This window comes from Canis aureus, chromosome 1 (assembly GCF_053574225.1).
Source record: "Canis aureus isolate CA01 chromosome 1, VMU_Caureus_v.1.0, whole genome shotgun sequence".
Classification (NCBI taxonomy): Eukaryota; Metazoa; Chordata; class Mammalia; order Carnivora; family Canidae; genus Canis; species Canis aureus.
In genome coordinates this window covers 76,168,663-76,185,429 of record NC_135611.1, presented here as the reverse complement: position 1 = coordinate 76,185,429, position 16,767 = coordinate 76,168,663, and the positions used below count along the sequence as shown (strand labels likewise).

The window sequence follows — 16,767 nt, the reverse complement described above, 5'->3', positions numbered from 1 at the left end:
AGGACAATATGGTTTCACTCATATGGGGAATATAAGAAATAGGGAAAGGGATTATAAGGGAAAGGAGGGGAACTGAGTGGGGAAAATTAGAGAGGGAGACAAACCATGAGATTCCTAGCTCTGGGAAATGAACAAAGTGTTGTGGAAGGGGAGGTAGGTAGAGGGATGGGGTAAATGGATGACGGGCACTAAGGAGGGTACATGGTGGGATGAGCACTCGCTGTTATACTATATGTTGGCAAATCAAACTTCAATAAAAACAAATTTAAAAAACCACAGGGTGAAAAAATAAAATAATAAATTTTAAAAACAGGGTGGGGTCTCTTTCCCTTTTTAAGGGTAGTTCCCTCTTAGAACAGGACCCCTTCTCCCTGCCTGCCTGTCTTCCAATTACCCTTCATTACTAATGTTCCATCTCTGCTAGAAAACTGGTTTAGTGACAGTAATGAAGGAAGGAGCTGAAAGGAACCCTCTGCCCTTTCCCATGTGATAGGTGACAAAACCCTGATTGGGTGACAGGCACAAGGAGGGTTTAATCAGATTAAAACAGCCAGCCAACTAGCCCATAAAAACCCCTAGACTTTTTTTTAAGGTTTATTTATTTATTCATGAGAGACACAGAGAGACGCAGAGACACAGGCAGAGGGAGAAGCAGACTCACTGCAGGGAACCTGATGCGGAACTCAATTCCAGGACCCCAGGATCACGACCTGAGCCGAAAGCAGACGCTCAACCACTGAGCCGCCCAGGTGCCGCAAAACCCTTAGACTTAGAAATTCCAATGGCAACACTCTCAGGTCCTCTCCCTCTTCCGGGACTTTGTACTATCACTCAATAAACTTTATCAATCAATAAGCATTGCTACCCACCACTCCTCATCTGGTCTTCCTCTTCATTCTTCCAAGCAGCAGGACCAAGAACTGCATGCACTGAAAAGGAAGAAATCCTCTAGCGGTAAATTAAACACTTCTCTGAATGGAGGGCTGTGATGAGGGGACTCCTGGAGCTGTGCACATTTTTTCATTAATTGCTTTTAAGAGGGTATGCAAAATGAATCAACACAACAACAACAACAAAAACACCAAAAACCAAAACCAAAACCAAAACCCACCTCTTTCTAGATCCTATTTCAATATTCTCAATCTTCTGGAATGCCAAGGGCCAGCTCCATGTTACGTTCCCCCAGACTACCCTCAAATCCCTGGAGGGGTTATCCTTGCGCAAACCCATAAAACCAAAATGTTAGAACATTACTATTTTGCAATCCCCAATGACATAATAGGTCTGCAAAATGATCATCAGCTGTTAAAACCATTAGGTGAAGTGGTATTTAAATTCGTAGCTTGTATCAGGTATGAAAATAAAACCCATGCGTGGTGCTGAAAACTTGCTGTTTGGCAATATCCACTCATACTTCTTACACAACTTAGTTGGCACCCAATGCCTACAAGAGAGATTTCTTTCCTGCCCTCCTTGGCAGTTAGTTGTGGTCATATGATTAAGTTCTGGTCAGTGACACGAAGGCAAAAACGCCTGTGGTAGCTGTTAGAACCTTCCTGGCAATGCTCACACTCTTCAGCTTCATGGCTTTTCAGCCCTGCTGCCCAGATTAGGGGGTCATTTTGGGTCATCAGTCCAAGCTATTCACAGTGGCACAAGAGAAAAGACAGCTGTGTCTTGGGCATTAAAGAGCATCACTGAACTGCCTTCCCCATCTTTCCATGATGGATTAGGAAAACAGGAAGCCCAGAGCTGGCTGAGCCTGAAGGAGGAACAAGAGAGGTGAGAAGAGGGAGGAGTAGGAGGAGGAAAAAAAGAGAAAGAAGAGAAAAAAAAGGAAGACAGGGAAGAAAAGGGACAGGGGTAGGCAGGAGAGAGAGGGGGCAGGAAGGGCGGCAGGAGTCATCTCCTGAGAGCAAGTGAATTCGGAAACTATTGGTTATGACTAATGCAAAATGATGACAATAGGTCGTGTGTTTATTCCCTCAGGAATGAAGTCCATAGCCCGGACAGGTTCAGGCAGGGCAGGGGGCGCAGGGCTCTGGCTCCACATGATGGCTACTACAGCTTCCGGTACCAGGTTTAGACAGAACACTGCTCAGAGGATGAAGAGGAACCTTCTTCTAGAACCTTCTTCTAGATCTCTTTCTTCAAAGAGACATCTTTTCCCATGAGATTTGCCTCAGACTTCCCCTCCCATGTCAGAATGAGATTATATACCCATTATTAAAGCTATCACAGGCAGAGAATAGGATTACCATAAATAAACTATTCATATTAAGTGCTCTACCTTTTGGAATGAAGATGGGATCAACTTCCTTGTGTCACACGGGGAGGGATAAGTACAAAGCCCTACTTATGGTGGTGCAAGTTGTGCAGTGCACCAGGGCGGAAGCAGGGGTGGGGTGGTGGGGTGGTGGGGTGGTATATGGGCACAAGGGCAGGGGAGGGGCACATTCACGTTCATGGTCATTTATAAGGTTAGTACGATAAATTTTCAGCAGATGGCAGTAAAGTGCTTGGGGAAAGGATACCTTTTCTCTTTCACACAGTGAAAGGAGCTAGGTTGATAGCTAACAGAATTCAAGATTGTTACAAGGAAGGTGGGGATGAAAGTGGCAAATGAGTGCTTAGTAGGTAATGAGATTGCCACAACACAAAGCAAATAATCAAACTCACTATAAATGGTTTTTAAAAAAAATTTTTTAAGTAAGCTCTATGCCCAGCGTGGAACCCAACAGCAGGGCTTAAACTCACAACCCTGAGATCAAGACCTGAGCTGAGATGGAGAGTTAAGGACGCTTAACTGACAGACAGACAGCCACCCCTCACTGTAAACCTTTCAAGATTATATGTGGTAAATTCTATTTTAATGAAATAATCCATTCTGGGTTTAAGAAAAAATTTCAAAACCTTTATTCAATTTCGATATAGTTACACTGAAAAAAAAAATACTAGAGATTTCCAAAACTGAAAATCAGTATGTACAAAACTCATTGTCAATACCAATAAATTTTAAAATAAGCTGTCAAGATTGATTTGTACAGGAGTAGCAGCATTCATACAGCAAAGACCCTAACCTCCCCCCCCATATCAAATGATTAAGAAATTACTACACTTTGAGGAAAAAAAAAACAATTGAATGGGTGAAATATAATCACTGATGACTAATCACATTTTAATGCATGATTAATTTTTTTTTAAGATTTTATTTATTTATTCATGAGAGACACACACACAGAGAGGCAGAGACATAGGCAGAAAGAGAAGCAGCCTCCCCACAGGGAGCCTGATGCAGGACTTGATCCCAGGACTCCAGGACTCCGGGATCTGACCTGAGCCAAAGGCAGATGCTCAACCACTGAGCCACCCAGGCGTTCCAAGGCATGATTAATTTTAAGAGATGTGAGATTTAAAGAGAGCATTATAGTTCCTTCACTATTCCTGTTGTGTGCCCATAGACAGGGAAAATATGATCAAAACTCAACAAAAATACAAAGTACAAAGTTGGGAATACAGAGTGAATAGGTCAGAAAAATTTAAGTGAGACTGGGTAATCAATCTTCTTGTTGCTGTAACCTCTGCTACTTTCTCTTAATATTAAGGTAAAACTGTACAAATGATTATGTGACACAAAAAGGCAAGTTTTCTTTGAGTCCGTTTGCACTTTGGATCAATAATATATGCAGCGTGTGCGATGAAAGGGAATTCCCTTCATGTCTTCCCTGTGATCACGGGCGTAGTCCCACAGGTAATAATCCAGAAGAATGGAATTGATCTCTCTGCTGTTTTTTTCACCCTTTTTTTCAATAAGCTCCAGAAGACAATCCCGGATCAGTTCAACACACCAAAGTGAGCATCCTCTGATTTCCACTTCTTGCCTATCCCCATACGAGAACATTTCTCCTGCAAGGGGGAAAAAAACAGAGCAAGAAGTACTGAGCACCAATGATACAAGATCTACTCAGATTTTATTTATTTTTGGTAATTTAAACCACTTCTAAACTGAGGCATTAATTCAAATTGCAAGGTCCACAAGGGCAGGGACTGTGTCTGACTTGTGTCAATATTCCTGGGACCTGGCACAGCACCTTGCACACACCAGCTCCCTAATAAATATTTGCTGAATGAACACGGGGTAACCATAAATTTAAAAATATGACAAGATTATTAAATTCTTGAAAACAAAGGATTTAAAATTGGGTTTGATGTCAGAAAAAAATATTCCAAACGTTGGAGAACTCCAAGGGGGCCAGGTAAACAGTATCCCCCTCCCTCTCTTGAAAACTGAGCATTGTCTTAGGTACATACTCAGTGCATCAAGGAGAGCCTAGGAAATCAACTTTGTTGACCTGAGCAAAGAGAAGACTACCACTGTTCTTTGGATTCAGGATCCTTCACTCAGGCTCTTCTTGATTACATAGCCGAGCTCCACAGGACTGGCAGTATCTTCAGTGCCCATCTCTGGGGTATATCTGAACCATGCAAGATGGGCACTGGCTGTGCTTTGCCACTCAGACCAGAACTGGGCTCATCAACTCAACTGCCTATGAGGATCAAGGGGACAAAGTGAATGCAGCAGCCACAGGCAAGCTGTCGTGAGCTATAGAACGTGTGCTACCCTGTCTAAAGGTAGATCCAGAGCAACCCAGGTGGCTCAGCAGTTTACCACCACCTTCAGCCCAGGGCCTGATCCTGGAGACCCGGGATCGAGTCCCACATCGAGCTCCCTGCATGGAGCCTACTTCTCCCTCTGCCTGTGTCTCTCATAAATAAATAAAATCTTTAAAAATAAAAAAATAAAGGTAGATCCAGTGTTCCTGTATTTCTCTCCTTTCACAATAGAAGTCAGAAGGTTTGATTTTTGAGGCACCTGGCTGGCTCTGTTAGTAGGGTATGCAACTCCTGACCTCAAGATCCATAGGGTTGTTGAGTTCAAGCCCCAAGTTGGGCATGGTGCCTACTTTAAAAAAGTCTGATTTCATGTGAAATCTAATTTTTAAAAAATCTCGAGTGTCAAGGGTTAGTAACTAAAAGTGCTCAGAACATTGGTTAGACCAAACAACATGGCTTCAGGTTATATTTGGCCTCTGGTCACTTATCTGCACCCTCCCACAGAACTTCAAAGTACCTAAGAGGCCCTGTGACCCACTGAAAATCAGGACAACGCCCCAGCCCCACTAGGTTCTACTCTGTCACCTGGGATCTTAAATAGTGTTACTTATATCCCCTCCATCCAATAAGTGACTGTACTGTTGAAGTGTGTCGCCCAAAAAGTCACATTCAAGTCCTAACTTCTGGTACATGTGAATGTGGCCTAACTTGTAAATAGGATCTTTGCAGATTTAATCAAGTTATAGTACGGTCCTACTGGGTTAGGGTAGGCCTTAAATATCATGACTAGTGCCAGCCCTAGAATCACAGTGAAGAATCTAAATTTAGCCCACCTGCATTGTCAGTACTTATAATTAGGTAGAAAAATAGGCCTTTGGTAATGAGATGGCTTAAAGATAAAATGGATAGAAAAAACATCTAAATTCACACTAACATAAAGTATTTATTTATTGTATTTACTGTATTTATTAAAAAAAAAAAAAAAAGATAAAATGGACAGAAATCTGGGTAGGCCTTCCAAGGGCTGTCCTGGAGATATACAGAAGAGGAGGGAGGAAAAGAAGTTAAGTGTAGCCTATTCTCAAATTTGGAAGAAATATCAATGAAGGGCAGTTAAGGAAGATTCTACCTCATGTAGTTAAGCTACCTGGTTCTAGATTTCACTTAAGATTGTCTTTGAAAATTAGTGTGCTGTATTTGCGTGTGCTCCTTTATGTTTAGAGTTTGCTTCTCCTCTAGTTTGCTAGTAAAGTATTTTCTGAAAAAAAAATCTAACTTTGCTTAAATAAACTTTAAGAGGCAAAGAAATGAGTTCATGTTGTCAGCCTAGCTAAGGATGAAAGAGTATCCTTTAAGAAGCTGGACATAACAGAGGCAGTAACAACAACTACAGCTAGACATCTGGAAAAGAGCCTCTGGAGTTGGAATAGACAGCAGAAGAAAATTCACACAACTCCGTACAGCTATGCTGATGCTCCCTTACCAGGGGTTTCCTCACAGTAGCAGAGATAGTTGGGTGCTAGCAACATTCAGGAGGAGGAGATGGACAAATCATGAAAAACTGGAAAAAGCTGGGTGGAGGATATAGCATATGAGCTAAGCCCTTGTGGATGTGTAGAATTTGAATTAGAAAAAAGAAAATCTGAGTGAGGGAAACCAGGCAAGACAATGTTTAAGATAGGAACCAGCAATGTATACACTGGCCAGAAAAAGATCAGCTGCATATGGCTACATGGAAAAAAGTCCTGAATGCTTAAATGTTTAAGGTATCCAACAATTAATGATCCAGGACATGAGCATTATGACATAAAACAGCTTGTTAGTTTTCAAATGAAGAAACAGAGGGACAAAATGGACTGCCCAAAGCATAAAACACTGGTAGAAGCAATCACACAATAATGGTATCTTTATATTGTGTTATTCTTTGAGTGACTGAAACCTATTTCACAAGAGAAAATTATTCAGTCATAAAAACTACTGGCTTTTAAAAATAAAGAAAAAAGGGGTTGGGCAGCCCTAGTGGCTCAGCTGTTTAGCACCGCCTTCAGCCCAGGGTGTGGTCCTGGAGACCTGGAATCCAGTCCCACGTCCGGCTTCCTGCATGGAGCCTGCTTCTCCCTCTGCCTGTGTCTCTCTGCCTCTCTCTCTCTCTGTGTGTCTCTCATGAATAAATAAATAAAATCTTAAAAAAAAGAAAAAAGGGGCACTTGCATGGCTTAGATCGTGATCCCAGGGTCCTGGGATCAAGTCCTGTATTGGTCTCCCTGCAAGGAGCCTGCTTTTCCCTTTGCCTGTGTCTCTGCCTCTCTCTGTGTCTCATGAATAAATAAATAAAATCTTTAATAAATAAAAATAAAAAATTAAAAAGTAGCTGGAAATACTACACCCAGAGAAATTAACATAAAAATTATAGAATTTATACATAATTATATATAATTATATTTACTTATATATTCATATATAATATATAATTTATAAGTAAATTTATAATATATAACATAATCAATATATTTAATATAACAAATTTATAATATTTAATATAATTTATAATATTTATGATTATATAATTTTTTCTTATACAAAGACATGTTTCAAAAATAAAGCTAATCAGGGATCCCTGGGTGGCGCAGCGGTTTGGCGCCTGCCTTTGGCCCAGGGCGCGATCCTGGAGACCCAGGATCGAATCCCACGTCAGGCTCCCGGTGCATGGAGCCTGCTTCTCCCTCTGCCTGTGTCTCTGCCTCTCTCTCTCTCTCACTGTGTGCCTATCATAAATTTAAAAAAATAAAAAATAAAAAAATAAAGCTAATCACTAAATTGTACTCCTGAAACCAATATCACACTCTATGTCAACTAACTAGAATTCAAGGAAAAATTTTTTTTAAAAAGCAAATTTTCACACAAACACAATTATCTACACTCTCCTATTATAAAAAAGTTCCCACTCCTGGGAATCAATCAAATCCAACAACGGTAAATAAAGAAGCCTAGAAAAATGAGTGACCCATGCCAGATAACATAGTGGCAGACCTCGGAGCCTCCTGATTTGAAATCCACTCCATGTTCCCTTTTTTATTTTACAACATAGTATGCCCCTCACCTCCTCACTAGCACTCTTTAAATACTACATCTGGGCAGCCCCGGTGGCGCAGTGGTTTAGCGCCGCCTGCAGCCCAGGGCGTGATCCTGGAGACCGGGGATCGAGTCCCAGTTGGGCTCCCTGCATGGAGCCCGCTTCTCCCTCTGCCTATGTCTCTGCCTGTCTCTCTGAATGAATAAATAAATAAATAAATAAATCTTAAAAAAAAAAAAAGAAAAGTACTACACCTGATGAGCCTTGCATCTGTCGCCTGCTTGTCACTCATCTTTGGGGGAATAGAAATTTTAGTTTCATTTTATTATGAAGCTCAGAAATTATAATGTCTAAGGAGGGTCATTTCCTACATTCCACAGTGTAAATAAAAACAAAAAGCATTTTGTTTGCCTCCTGCATTTTTCTTCACAAGTGCTTTTAACAACAAACAGTGGTGGTTTTTTGTTTTGTTTTGTTTTTTAAGGAAAGGAGAACTATGAAAGAAACGAGACAGACTCAAACACAATTCACAGTATGACAAAGAATGTCTTAATTAAACTAGCAAACCTCTAAGAAGCTTTTCTAGTAGTTCCTTGGAGTATTTCAGGGCTCCCAGGTGAGCAAGAACCTGAGGTAATCTATAGTCAGCAAACATGGTGATACTGGAGATGTCTGTAAAGCAGCCGTCTCCTTTCCCCTCTAACACACTCCACGTATCTGCCACGAGGATTTGGGCCCGTTTGTAAAAAGAAATTCTTTTCCCCTGATGAATGAAAAGAATATAAATGTTACCTGAGTATCCAAAAGCTTCATGTATGCTATTAAAAAAAATAAAAGGCACAGGTTGAAAACATTTCTCAAGGGTGCAATAATTTTAACTGTTAGTAAGAATTTATGCACCTTTTATAGGAAAAAAAAAAAGAGAGTCTAATAAATATTAAATTATCTCTTTCACTCCAAATTTACTTCCTATATTTTTCAAGGCACATAAAATACAATTGTGGTAACCGTGGTATTATTTACTGTTCTTTTTCAATGACATTATTTCATATACATATATTTCATATACATATTTCTGTATCACTGTAATGCATCCACTTATTCTTTTTAATGGCTAGACAGTATCTCTTTAGGAAGCTTCTTAAATTTTTCTGATTGCAACATAATTCGCGTTAATTGTATAAAATATAGAAAAGTATAAAGAAAATAATCATCCTTAAACTCATCTCTGAAGAGAATCACAACATTCATTTTTTTAACTGCAGTCTTTCAGTTAATATGAGAAATGTATTTCAAAGATAAAGACATAGGGCAGCCCAGGTAGCTCAGCATTTAGCGCCGCCTTCAGCCCAGGGTGTGATCCTGGAGACCTGGGATCAAGTCCCACGTCGGACTCCCTGCATGGAGCCTGCTTCTCCCTCTGCCTGTGTCTCTGCCTCTCTCTCTGTGTGTTCTCATGAATAAATAAAATCTTTAAAAAAAATTATAATACCCTTGCAAAAAACAAAACAAAGAATAAGATTCAAAAAAAAGAATAAGATTCAAGTGAGGAGTCCAAAAATAAATTCAAGTCATCTATAAAACATTTTAACAAAAAAAAAAAAAAAATTTTAACAAGCTGATACGGTTTTAGTCATCAAATGATTTTAGTAATAAAATTCTTAATTTCTAAAATATTAATTGATATCACTGATATTACCAACAAATCCAAAATAAAAATTCCCTACATTTTCCATAATAGTGCTTGGTGATGGGACGCCTGGGTGGCCCAGCAGTTGAGCGTCTGCCTTCAGCTTAGGGCCTGATCCCAGAATCCAGGATCGAGTCCCTTATCCGGCTCCCTGCATGGAGCCTGCTTCTCCCTCTGCCTGTGTCTCTGCCTCTGTGTGTGTGTATCTCATGAATAAATAAATCTTTAAAAAATATATTGTTTAGTGATAAAATATGTTCAAAATAGTTACCTTTATAAAATAATTATCAATGAAAATAATCCATGACCATGAGTTGATTTTCTTCAACAAATTTATCATGAACAAAATAGAAAGGTCAAGAATTACAAATGCTTAAGAGTAACAAAATGTTTCTTTTTTAAAATACTTTATTTATTTATTCATGAGAGACTCAGAGAGAGAGGCAGAGGGAGAATCAGGCTCCCTGTGGGGAACCCGATGCAGGACTCGTTCCCAGGACCCTGGGATCTTGACCTGAGCCAAAGGCAGACCCTCAACCACTGAGCCACGAGGTGCCCAAAATGTTTTTGTTTTTTTAGAGATTTTATTTTTTGAGAGAGAGAGAGACAGAGACAGAGATAGCGAGAGAAAGCTCAAGTAGGGAGGCAAGGGAGAAGCAAGCTATCTGCTAAGCCATCCAGTGCCCCCATAAAATAAGACTGATTATAGTATCAAAAAAGTTCATGATTTTTATGCACATTTATCAGTATGACAGAATAAAGACAACCTGAGGGAAACCAATTTTTTTTTAAGACTTATTTATTCATGAGAGACACAGGCAGAGGGCTCCTCAGTGGGGAGCCTGATATAGGACTCGATCCTGAATCCCAGGATCACGCCCTGAGCCAAAGGCAGTCGCTCAACCACTGAGCCACCCAAGCATCCCAAAGCCAATTTCTTCATTGGGACTTTTACATTGCTACTAGATGCTCTAAATCAGAGTTGCTTTGGAAATATATCTGAATTTTAAAGCTTCCTGATTCTGGAATACCAGGTTGGGAAATCACTGATCTAAAATCTGTCTGAATTAAAATTTTCTAATTTGGGTAGCCCCGGTGGCTCAGCCGTTTAGTGCCGCCTTGGGCCCAGAGTGTGATCCTGGGAGTCCTGCATCATGCTCCTGCATGGAGCCTGCTTCTCCCTTTGCCTGTGTCTCTGCCTCTCTCTCTCTCTGCATCTCTATAAATAAATAAATAAAATCTTTAAAAAAAATAAAATAAATTGACTAATCAAAACATTAAGTGAGCACCCACTATGTGCTCAAGTGCTATGTTAGGAATCACAGAAAATATGCTGCTTTTGTTAACACTAATGATAATCTTTTGAAAAAAATAAAAAATATAATATTCCTTTAAGAAAGTGTCAGAATCCAGGCAGCCCGGGTGGCTCAGCGGTTTAGGCCACCTTCAGTCCAGGGCCTGACCCTGGAGACCTGGGATCCAGTCCCACATCAGGGTCCCGGCATGGAGCCAGCTTCTCCCTCTGCCAGTCTCTGCCTCTCTCTCTCTCTCCCTCTCCCTCTCTCTCTCTGTCTCTCATGAATAAATAAAATCTTTAAAAAAAAAGTGTCAGAATCCTTAAGCATGATTTTTGTTATGTTTTGGAGATTTTTTTGTTTTTTTAGGGGTGTTTGTGTGGCTTAGTCCGTTAACTGTCTGTCTTCAGCTCAGGTCATAATCCCAGTGTCCTGGAATCGAGTCCTACATCAGGCTCCCTGCTCATTTGGGAGTCTGCTTCTCCCTCTGCCTCTCCCCTGGCTTGTGTTCTCTCTCTCTCAAATAAGTAAATATTTTCTTAAATGTGTTTTAGAAATGAGTACTGATGGGAGATAGTTCAGATACTAACATTCATTTAAGGGGATCCCTGGGTGGCTCAGCAGTTTAGCGCCTGCCTTTGGCCCAGGGCGTGATCCTGGAGTCCCGGGATCAAGTCCCATGTCCGGCTCCTGGCATGGAGCCTGCTTCTCCCTCTGCCTGTGTCTCTGCCTCTTTATCATAAATAAATAAATAAATAAATCTAAAAAAAAAAACATATATCAGCCTTAGTACTGGGTGTTATGCTATATGTTGGCAAATTGAAGTCCAATAAAAAAATATACAAAAAAAGAAGCTAATTAAATATATATATATATATATATATATATATATATATATATATATATAAAATGAATCTCTATTCTGGCACGGTTTTTAAAAATTGAACCTTTCAGCACAAAGCAAATCAAAAGCACTGTGCTGTAATAAAATAGAAACTCAGCAAATTGCTTACTAAATTGGTATTATAATCTACAAAAAAGTTTGCTCTTTCTTCCATAAAAACATAGAACCCAGAACAACTTCAAAGCAAACAAACTACATGATCTCATGAATTTATTCCACCTTGACGTCGTCTTAAATTTACTCTCAGCCCTTCTTCTGCTACAACCAATGTTGATTCTGGAATACATGGATTCTTAGCCACATGAATGGCAGTTTGATTTTTTTATACGCTAGTACACTTAGATGGCCTGAATGTAAACCAAGGAATTTGACTCACAATTTCTTTTAAAAAGGCTGAAATGACATACTTCAAAGACAAAGATAAATCTCAAAGTAACCTCTCGCATTAGGAAAATGATTGGTCAGAACAAAATGAAGTTCAGTAGTGGCCTAGGGCCTCTTTTCTAGGAAACGACTCTGCCCCACCCACAGACCCTGTGGTCACACTTAATTGGTCATAATCCCTGCGAATACAATCAGTATTTGCCCAGGAATTTTAGGACAGTAGCTGAGAGGGTGTCTACTCCATCACCTCTCTCTGGTGGTTGAAGCCATAAGATGCAAAATTCACAAACCTTTTCTACTTCATGGAGAAAGCTAGTCTGTGGTCACAAAAAGTATGGAGCAAGAGAAGAAAAGAGGAGAGACTGAATCCTGATGGCATTCAGTCCCTGATGCTACATGTTCCAATCCTCAAATTCTTCATTTTGCTTAAGCTTTCTCTGATTTTGTGTTTGTCGCTTGCAATTAAAAGAATCTTGCTCTATGTTGGGAAATTGAATTTAAGTAAAATTTAAAATAATAATAAATAAATAAAAGAATCTTAACATACATAACCAGGTATCTCTCACTTTGCAGAACTGAAAAACTAGCTATTTATTACCTGACTAAATGGCCTAAAATAAACCAGTTAACCTGTCTAGACTTTGGTTTCTGATCTGTGAACAGGACTATACTGATCCTCATCCTTAGGCCCCACAGAGCTCTTCTGTGGATTGGATGAGAGTGTACATGCAAACACCTTGTAAATCATAAAGAGTGATTTAAACAGTATTATTGGTTATTTTTGTTTGTTGAATTGTTATTTCAAAAGGGTGGCTTTAGGGATGACTGGGTGGCTCAGCGGTTGAGCTTCTGCCTTTGGCTCAGGACATGATTCTGGGATCTGGGATTCATTCAGTCCCGCATCGGGCTCCCAGCGAGGAGCCTGCTTCTCCTTCCCTGTCTCTCATGAATGAATGAATGAATAAATAAATAAATAAATAAATAAACAAACAAACTTAAAAAAAAGAAAAAAAAAGGTGGCTTTAAAATTTCAGTATGATTAAGCATTAGTAACCTATTCAATAGATTTATACTATGTGATTCCTCTGAAGTTGCTTTCAATTCTGTCACAGTTAAGATACACAATGATAATGAATTCTAAAAGAAATTTGACAAAAATCAGAACCCAGGTGTACACTGGGAAGGTATACCAAATGCTTACCATTTTAAAAGTATATCTGTTTAAAGAGAAAGAAAATTAACACTGTTCAAGTATTCTGTGTGTGAAAAAGAAGACACACAGTACGTACATACATTAGAGCCTCAAAAAAAAAAAAACCTTTATTAGACAGAATTTAGAAATACATTCTGATTTTCATCCAATGAAGTAAACATTCCTGAAATTCTAAAAGGATCTCATTATCCTTGAGTAGCAACATCATACTGAAGGTTCAGTGCTTTGTAGGTCTGAAAGATTTTAAAAGGACAAAGGAAAAAGAACAGAAGAGTAAAGGAAGTACAATAATTAGAAAACGTAAGATAATGTCTTTGAAACACTAACAACTTTGTTATTGTTCCTTGTCCACAAGGAATGAACTTCAACACTTAAGTTTTTATTCTCAAAAGGAGTTCTGGAAGTAAAAGAGTTAACCGTCAGAAGATACTAAGAATTCTAAAATCCTCAACAGAAGCAGCTCACCTCAAACTGAGTCACGTCTCTGTAGGAAGGAAAGCTTTCAACTACCAGGTGCATTAACTTCTGTGCACTTTTTTCACTTTTCCGGACACAGTTAAGAAAAGAGCCTTGGAACTTCTCAAGCAGAATTTTCCCGGTTTCATTAAGAATCCGATGCCTCTCTTCTATCAAAGGCATGGGAACGTCCGTGTCAGAACGGAATATATGCTTCACCTGGTCCAGGGTCGCGGTGGCATAGTAGGAAGCACTAGTTATAGGAATCCCTTGGGGAAAAAAGAAAATGCAAAGGAACACTGTCATAGCTTTATACTCATCAGACCCTTGCTTTTACAACATACAGCAATATGACAGCAAATCAGTGTTACAGGAATGCACTAAAAAGATTTTAAAAAATCAGAAGCATACCCCTCATTTTCTATTTTCTCATCGGTCTTTATTCACCCGTTTCTAACAACTATATTACATCAGATGCATTTTGACTGCATAAAATGTGTTGTATTTGTCCATTTGTTCTTCAGATGTCATCAAAGTGGCGTTCTTTAGAAAAAAACTGACTTCAGGAAAGCCTGGGTGGCTTAGTGGTTGAGCATCTGCCTTTGGCTCAGGTCGTGATCCCGGGTCCCAGCACGGGGCTCCCCGCAGGAAGCCTGGTTTTCCCTCTGCCTAGGTCTCTGCCTCTCTGTGTCTCTCATGAATGAATGAATGAATGAATGAATGAATGAATGAATGAATGAATGAATAAAATATTTTTTAAAGAGATAAAGAAAACTGAGTTTAGCCCCTAACTGCTATGATGCTAGGATCATCTCTCAGTGACCGAGGCCTTAAGGCCAGCCCCTTCTCTCACTTTCAAGCAGAGAAGCACCTCTTTATGTTAAGCAAGGAAGAACTTCCAGCTCGCCTCACTGACCCGTAGGCCCCCGAGCCGACTGGTTCCCGGGGACCCTCCCGGCGCATGGAAGCCTCACGGGCCGCTGGCCGGTCGGAGCGGGAAGGGGCACCAACCTTCGTCCAGGGCTCTGTTGACCGCGGCGCACAAGGACCAGTACCCGCTGTACGTCCTGCCCTTGTACCCCACCAGACATTTGTGCTCGTCGTGCTCCGACCAGAAGGAGAAGTTGAGCGTGTCCGTCACGAACACCCAGCTGACCGCGGCCTCGTCGGCCGCCCTCGGATTCAGTTCGTGAAGAGCCTTCCAGGCTCCCGGGCTCAGCTCGGGGCCCGAGGCCTTGGCAAGCAGCAGCTCGGCCACACTGCGCACGCCTCCGCCGTCAATGGACACATCCCGACTCTTCCCCGCGACGAATTCCGCGGACTCCCTGGGGCCGAGGGGCCCGTCCATCCCGCCACTCCCCTTGGGACCGGTGGACGGCGCTTCCCCGCGTGGGAGGGCCGCCCTCGCTCCCCTCTCTGAGCGAGGCCAGGGCGCGGGTCCCTCGGCACATCCCCCTCCCCGCCGGGGCCGCACGGAAACCCGACAACGCGACCAGCTTCCGGGCTCCCTCCCTAGGCCGCGGGGCCGCTCGTGGGGCTAAGGCCCGAGGCACTTCCGGGAGCGCGGCCCCGCCCACTCCAGCCCGGGCGCGCGCCGAGGGCCCATTTCCGGTTCCGAAGGTCCGGAAACTGGCTGGAGGGTCCGGCGGGAGCCAGCTGGCAGCGGCGCTCCCTGCGGCCCCGGCGTGCGGCTCCGCCATTTTGTGGACGTTTCCGCCTCCCCCCGGGCGCTGGTAGTGCGGCTGGCCGCCGTGGCCCGAGCCGCGGAGACTCCAGGCGCTTTGTGCGGCGCTGCCCTTCCCGGTCTCCCGCCCCTCCCTCTCCGCAGCGGGCGAAACGCGGGCCAGGCGCTGCCGGCGACGCTCGGCGTCCGGATTCCTGGGCCGGGACGAGCCTCCCGGCGCCGGTTCTAGGGGGGAAGGGGGCAGGGAGCTGAACCGCCCCCGCCGGACCACGACAGTAGTCGGCTGGCGGGTCCCCCCAACACCATCTCCCAGCCTGGACCCTTCTGGTGCCAAATTCCAGGCCCACTGGGAGGCCGTATGGACGTTTCAGATAAGCTGAGACGTTCGGAGAAACGGATGAGAAAACAAATGTATTGAGAAGTTAATGTCGTGTGCCTGGAATCGTGCTCTCCTAGTGAACCTCACAGAATCTGTACTCCTTTTTGCGGGAGAAGCTGTATGGATCCGTGGTTCGCCCCTGGTGACAGCCGTGGGATTCAAGCCCTTCTTGATTAATCCCAAGTCTGGGGCACTTTCTATGGACCATGCTCACCGATGCCGATCATGCTGGTCAAGTGGTGACTTTGTTAGTGGCTCCAATGAGGAGACATTATAAGAGGAAAGAAGTATCATCTTTCAGCCCCAAACTTAAAAAAAAAAAAAAAAAAAAAAAGACTTTTTAAAAGAATGAGTAGAGAGGCACCCTATCCATTAGTGATGATCCAAATTTGCCTAGTGATGAAATTTTAGTGTAGAGGCAATGTATTTTTGCTCTCCTTCAGAAGCTTAAATCTCTATGGGTAATATGAAATGTTCCTACCCTTTTGAAAATCAACTATTAAAAATAACAGTAGTCATCTCCAGTTATTGACAGTAACGAATCTTGGAATTGGAGAATTTGGGGAAGATTCAGAATTTTTACGTTTGACAACTGTGTCCCCAGAGAAGAATATCTTCCTATCTCCAGTTTCATTTTGCTAAGAAAAGAAACTTTAAGGACTTCACTGTGATTTGTTTTTCCAGAAGTCACTAGTACATTAATACACTTGTTGAATAAATGTAAATCTGTTGACTTGGGATTTCTCCTGTCTACCCCAGGAGCTCTAAGTCTTGGGAGTTAAATTGATTAGCAAGAGAGGGCCTGGGTGGCTCAGTCAGTTAAGAGTCTGACTTTGGCTCAAGTCATGATCTTGAGGCCTTGGGATAGAGCCTCAACCTTTTCACCGCACCCCCACACACACATACACACACACCCTGATGCGGTTCCCTACTCACTCGGAGGTCTGCTTGTCCCTCTTCCTCTCCCTCTACCCTTCTGCACCCTCTCCACCCTGCTCATGCCCTCTCTTTTCCCTCAAATAAAATCTTTAAAAAGGTTGATTAGCAAGAAAATCTGGCAATCTACAAAAGAATT

At 42.0% G+C, this 16,767-nt stretch overlaps 1 protein-coding gene across 1 annotated transcript; it reads right to left on the bottom strand.

Annotated features, from left to right (window-relative positions):
- Window positions 1-2,892: 2,892 nt before the first annotated feature.
- Window positions 2,893-15,185, bottom strand: QNG1 (Q-nucleotide N-glycosylase 1). Its single transcript, XM_077905320.1, has 4 exons — window positions 14,641-15,185; window positions 13,639-13,898; window positions 8,255-8,450; window positions 2,893-3,906 (listed from the first exon to the last, which is right to left on the bottom strand). Exons 1-4 carry the CDS (start codon window positions 14,975-14,977, stop codon window positions 3,674-3,676), a joined length of 1,026 nt encoding a protein of 341 aa, XP_077761446.1. The 5' UTR covers window positions 14,978-15,185; the 3' UTR covers window positions 2,893-3,673.
- Window positions 15,186-16,767: the final 1,582 nt, after the last annotated feature.

Bases quoted from the DNA above. Each gene is read 5' to 3' on its own strand.
- QNG1 (XM_077905320.1), bottom strand. From the start codon at position 14,977: ATGGACGGGCCCCTCGGCCCCAGGGAGTCCGCGGAATTCGTCGCGGGG. The intron at 13,899-14,640 runs GTTGGTGCCCCT...TTTTTCCCCAAG, and splicing joins CAACAGAGCCCTGGACGAAG to GGATTCCTATAACTAGTGCT. The intron at 8,451-13,638 runs GTGAGCTGCTTC...TTCATTCATCAG, and splicing joins GAGACGTGACTCAGTTTGAG to GGGAAAAGAATTTCTTTTTA.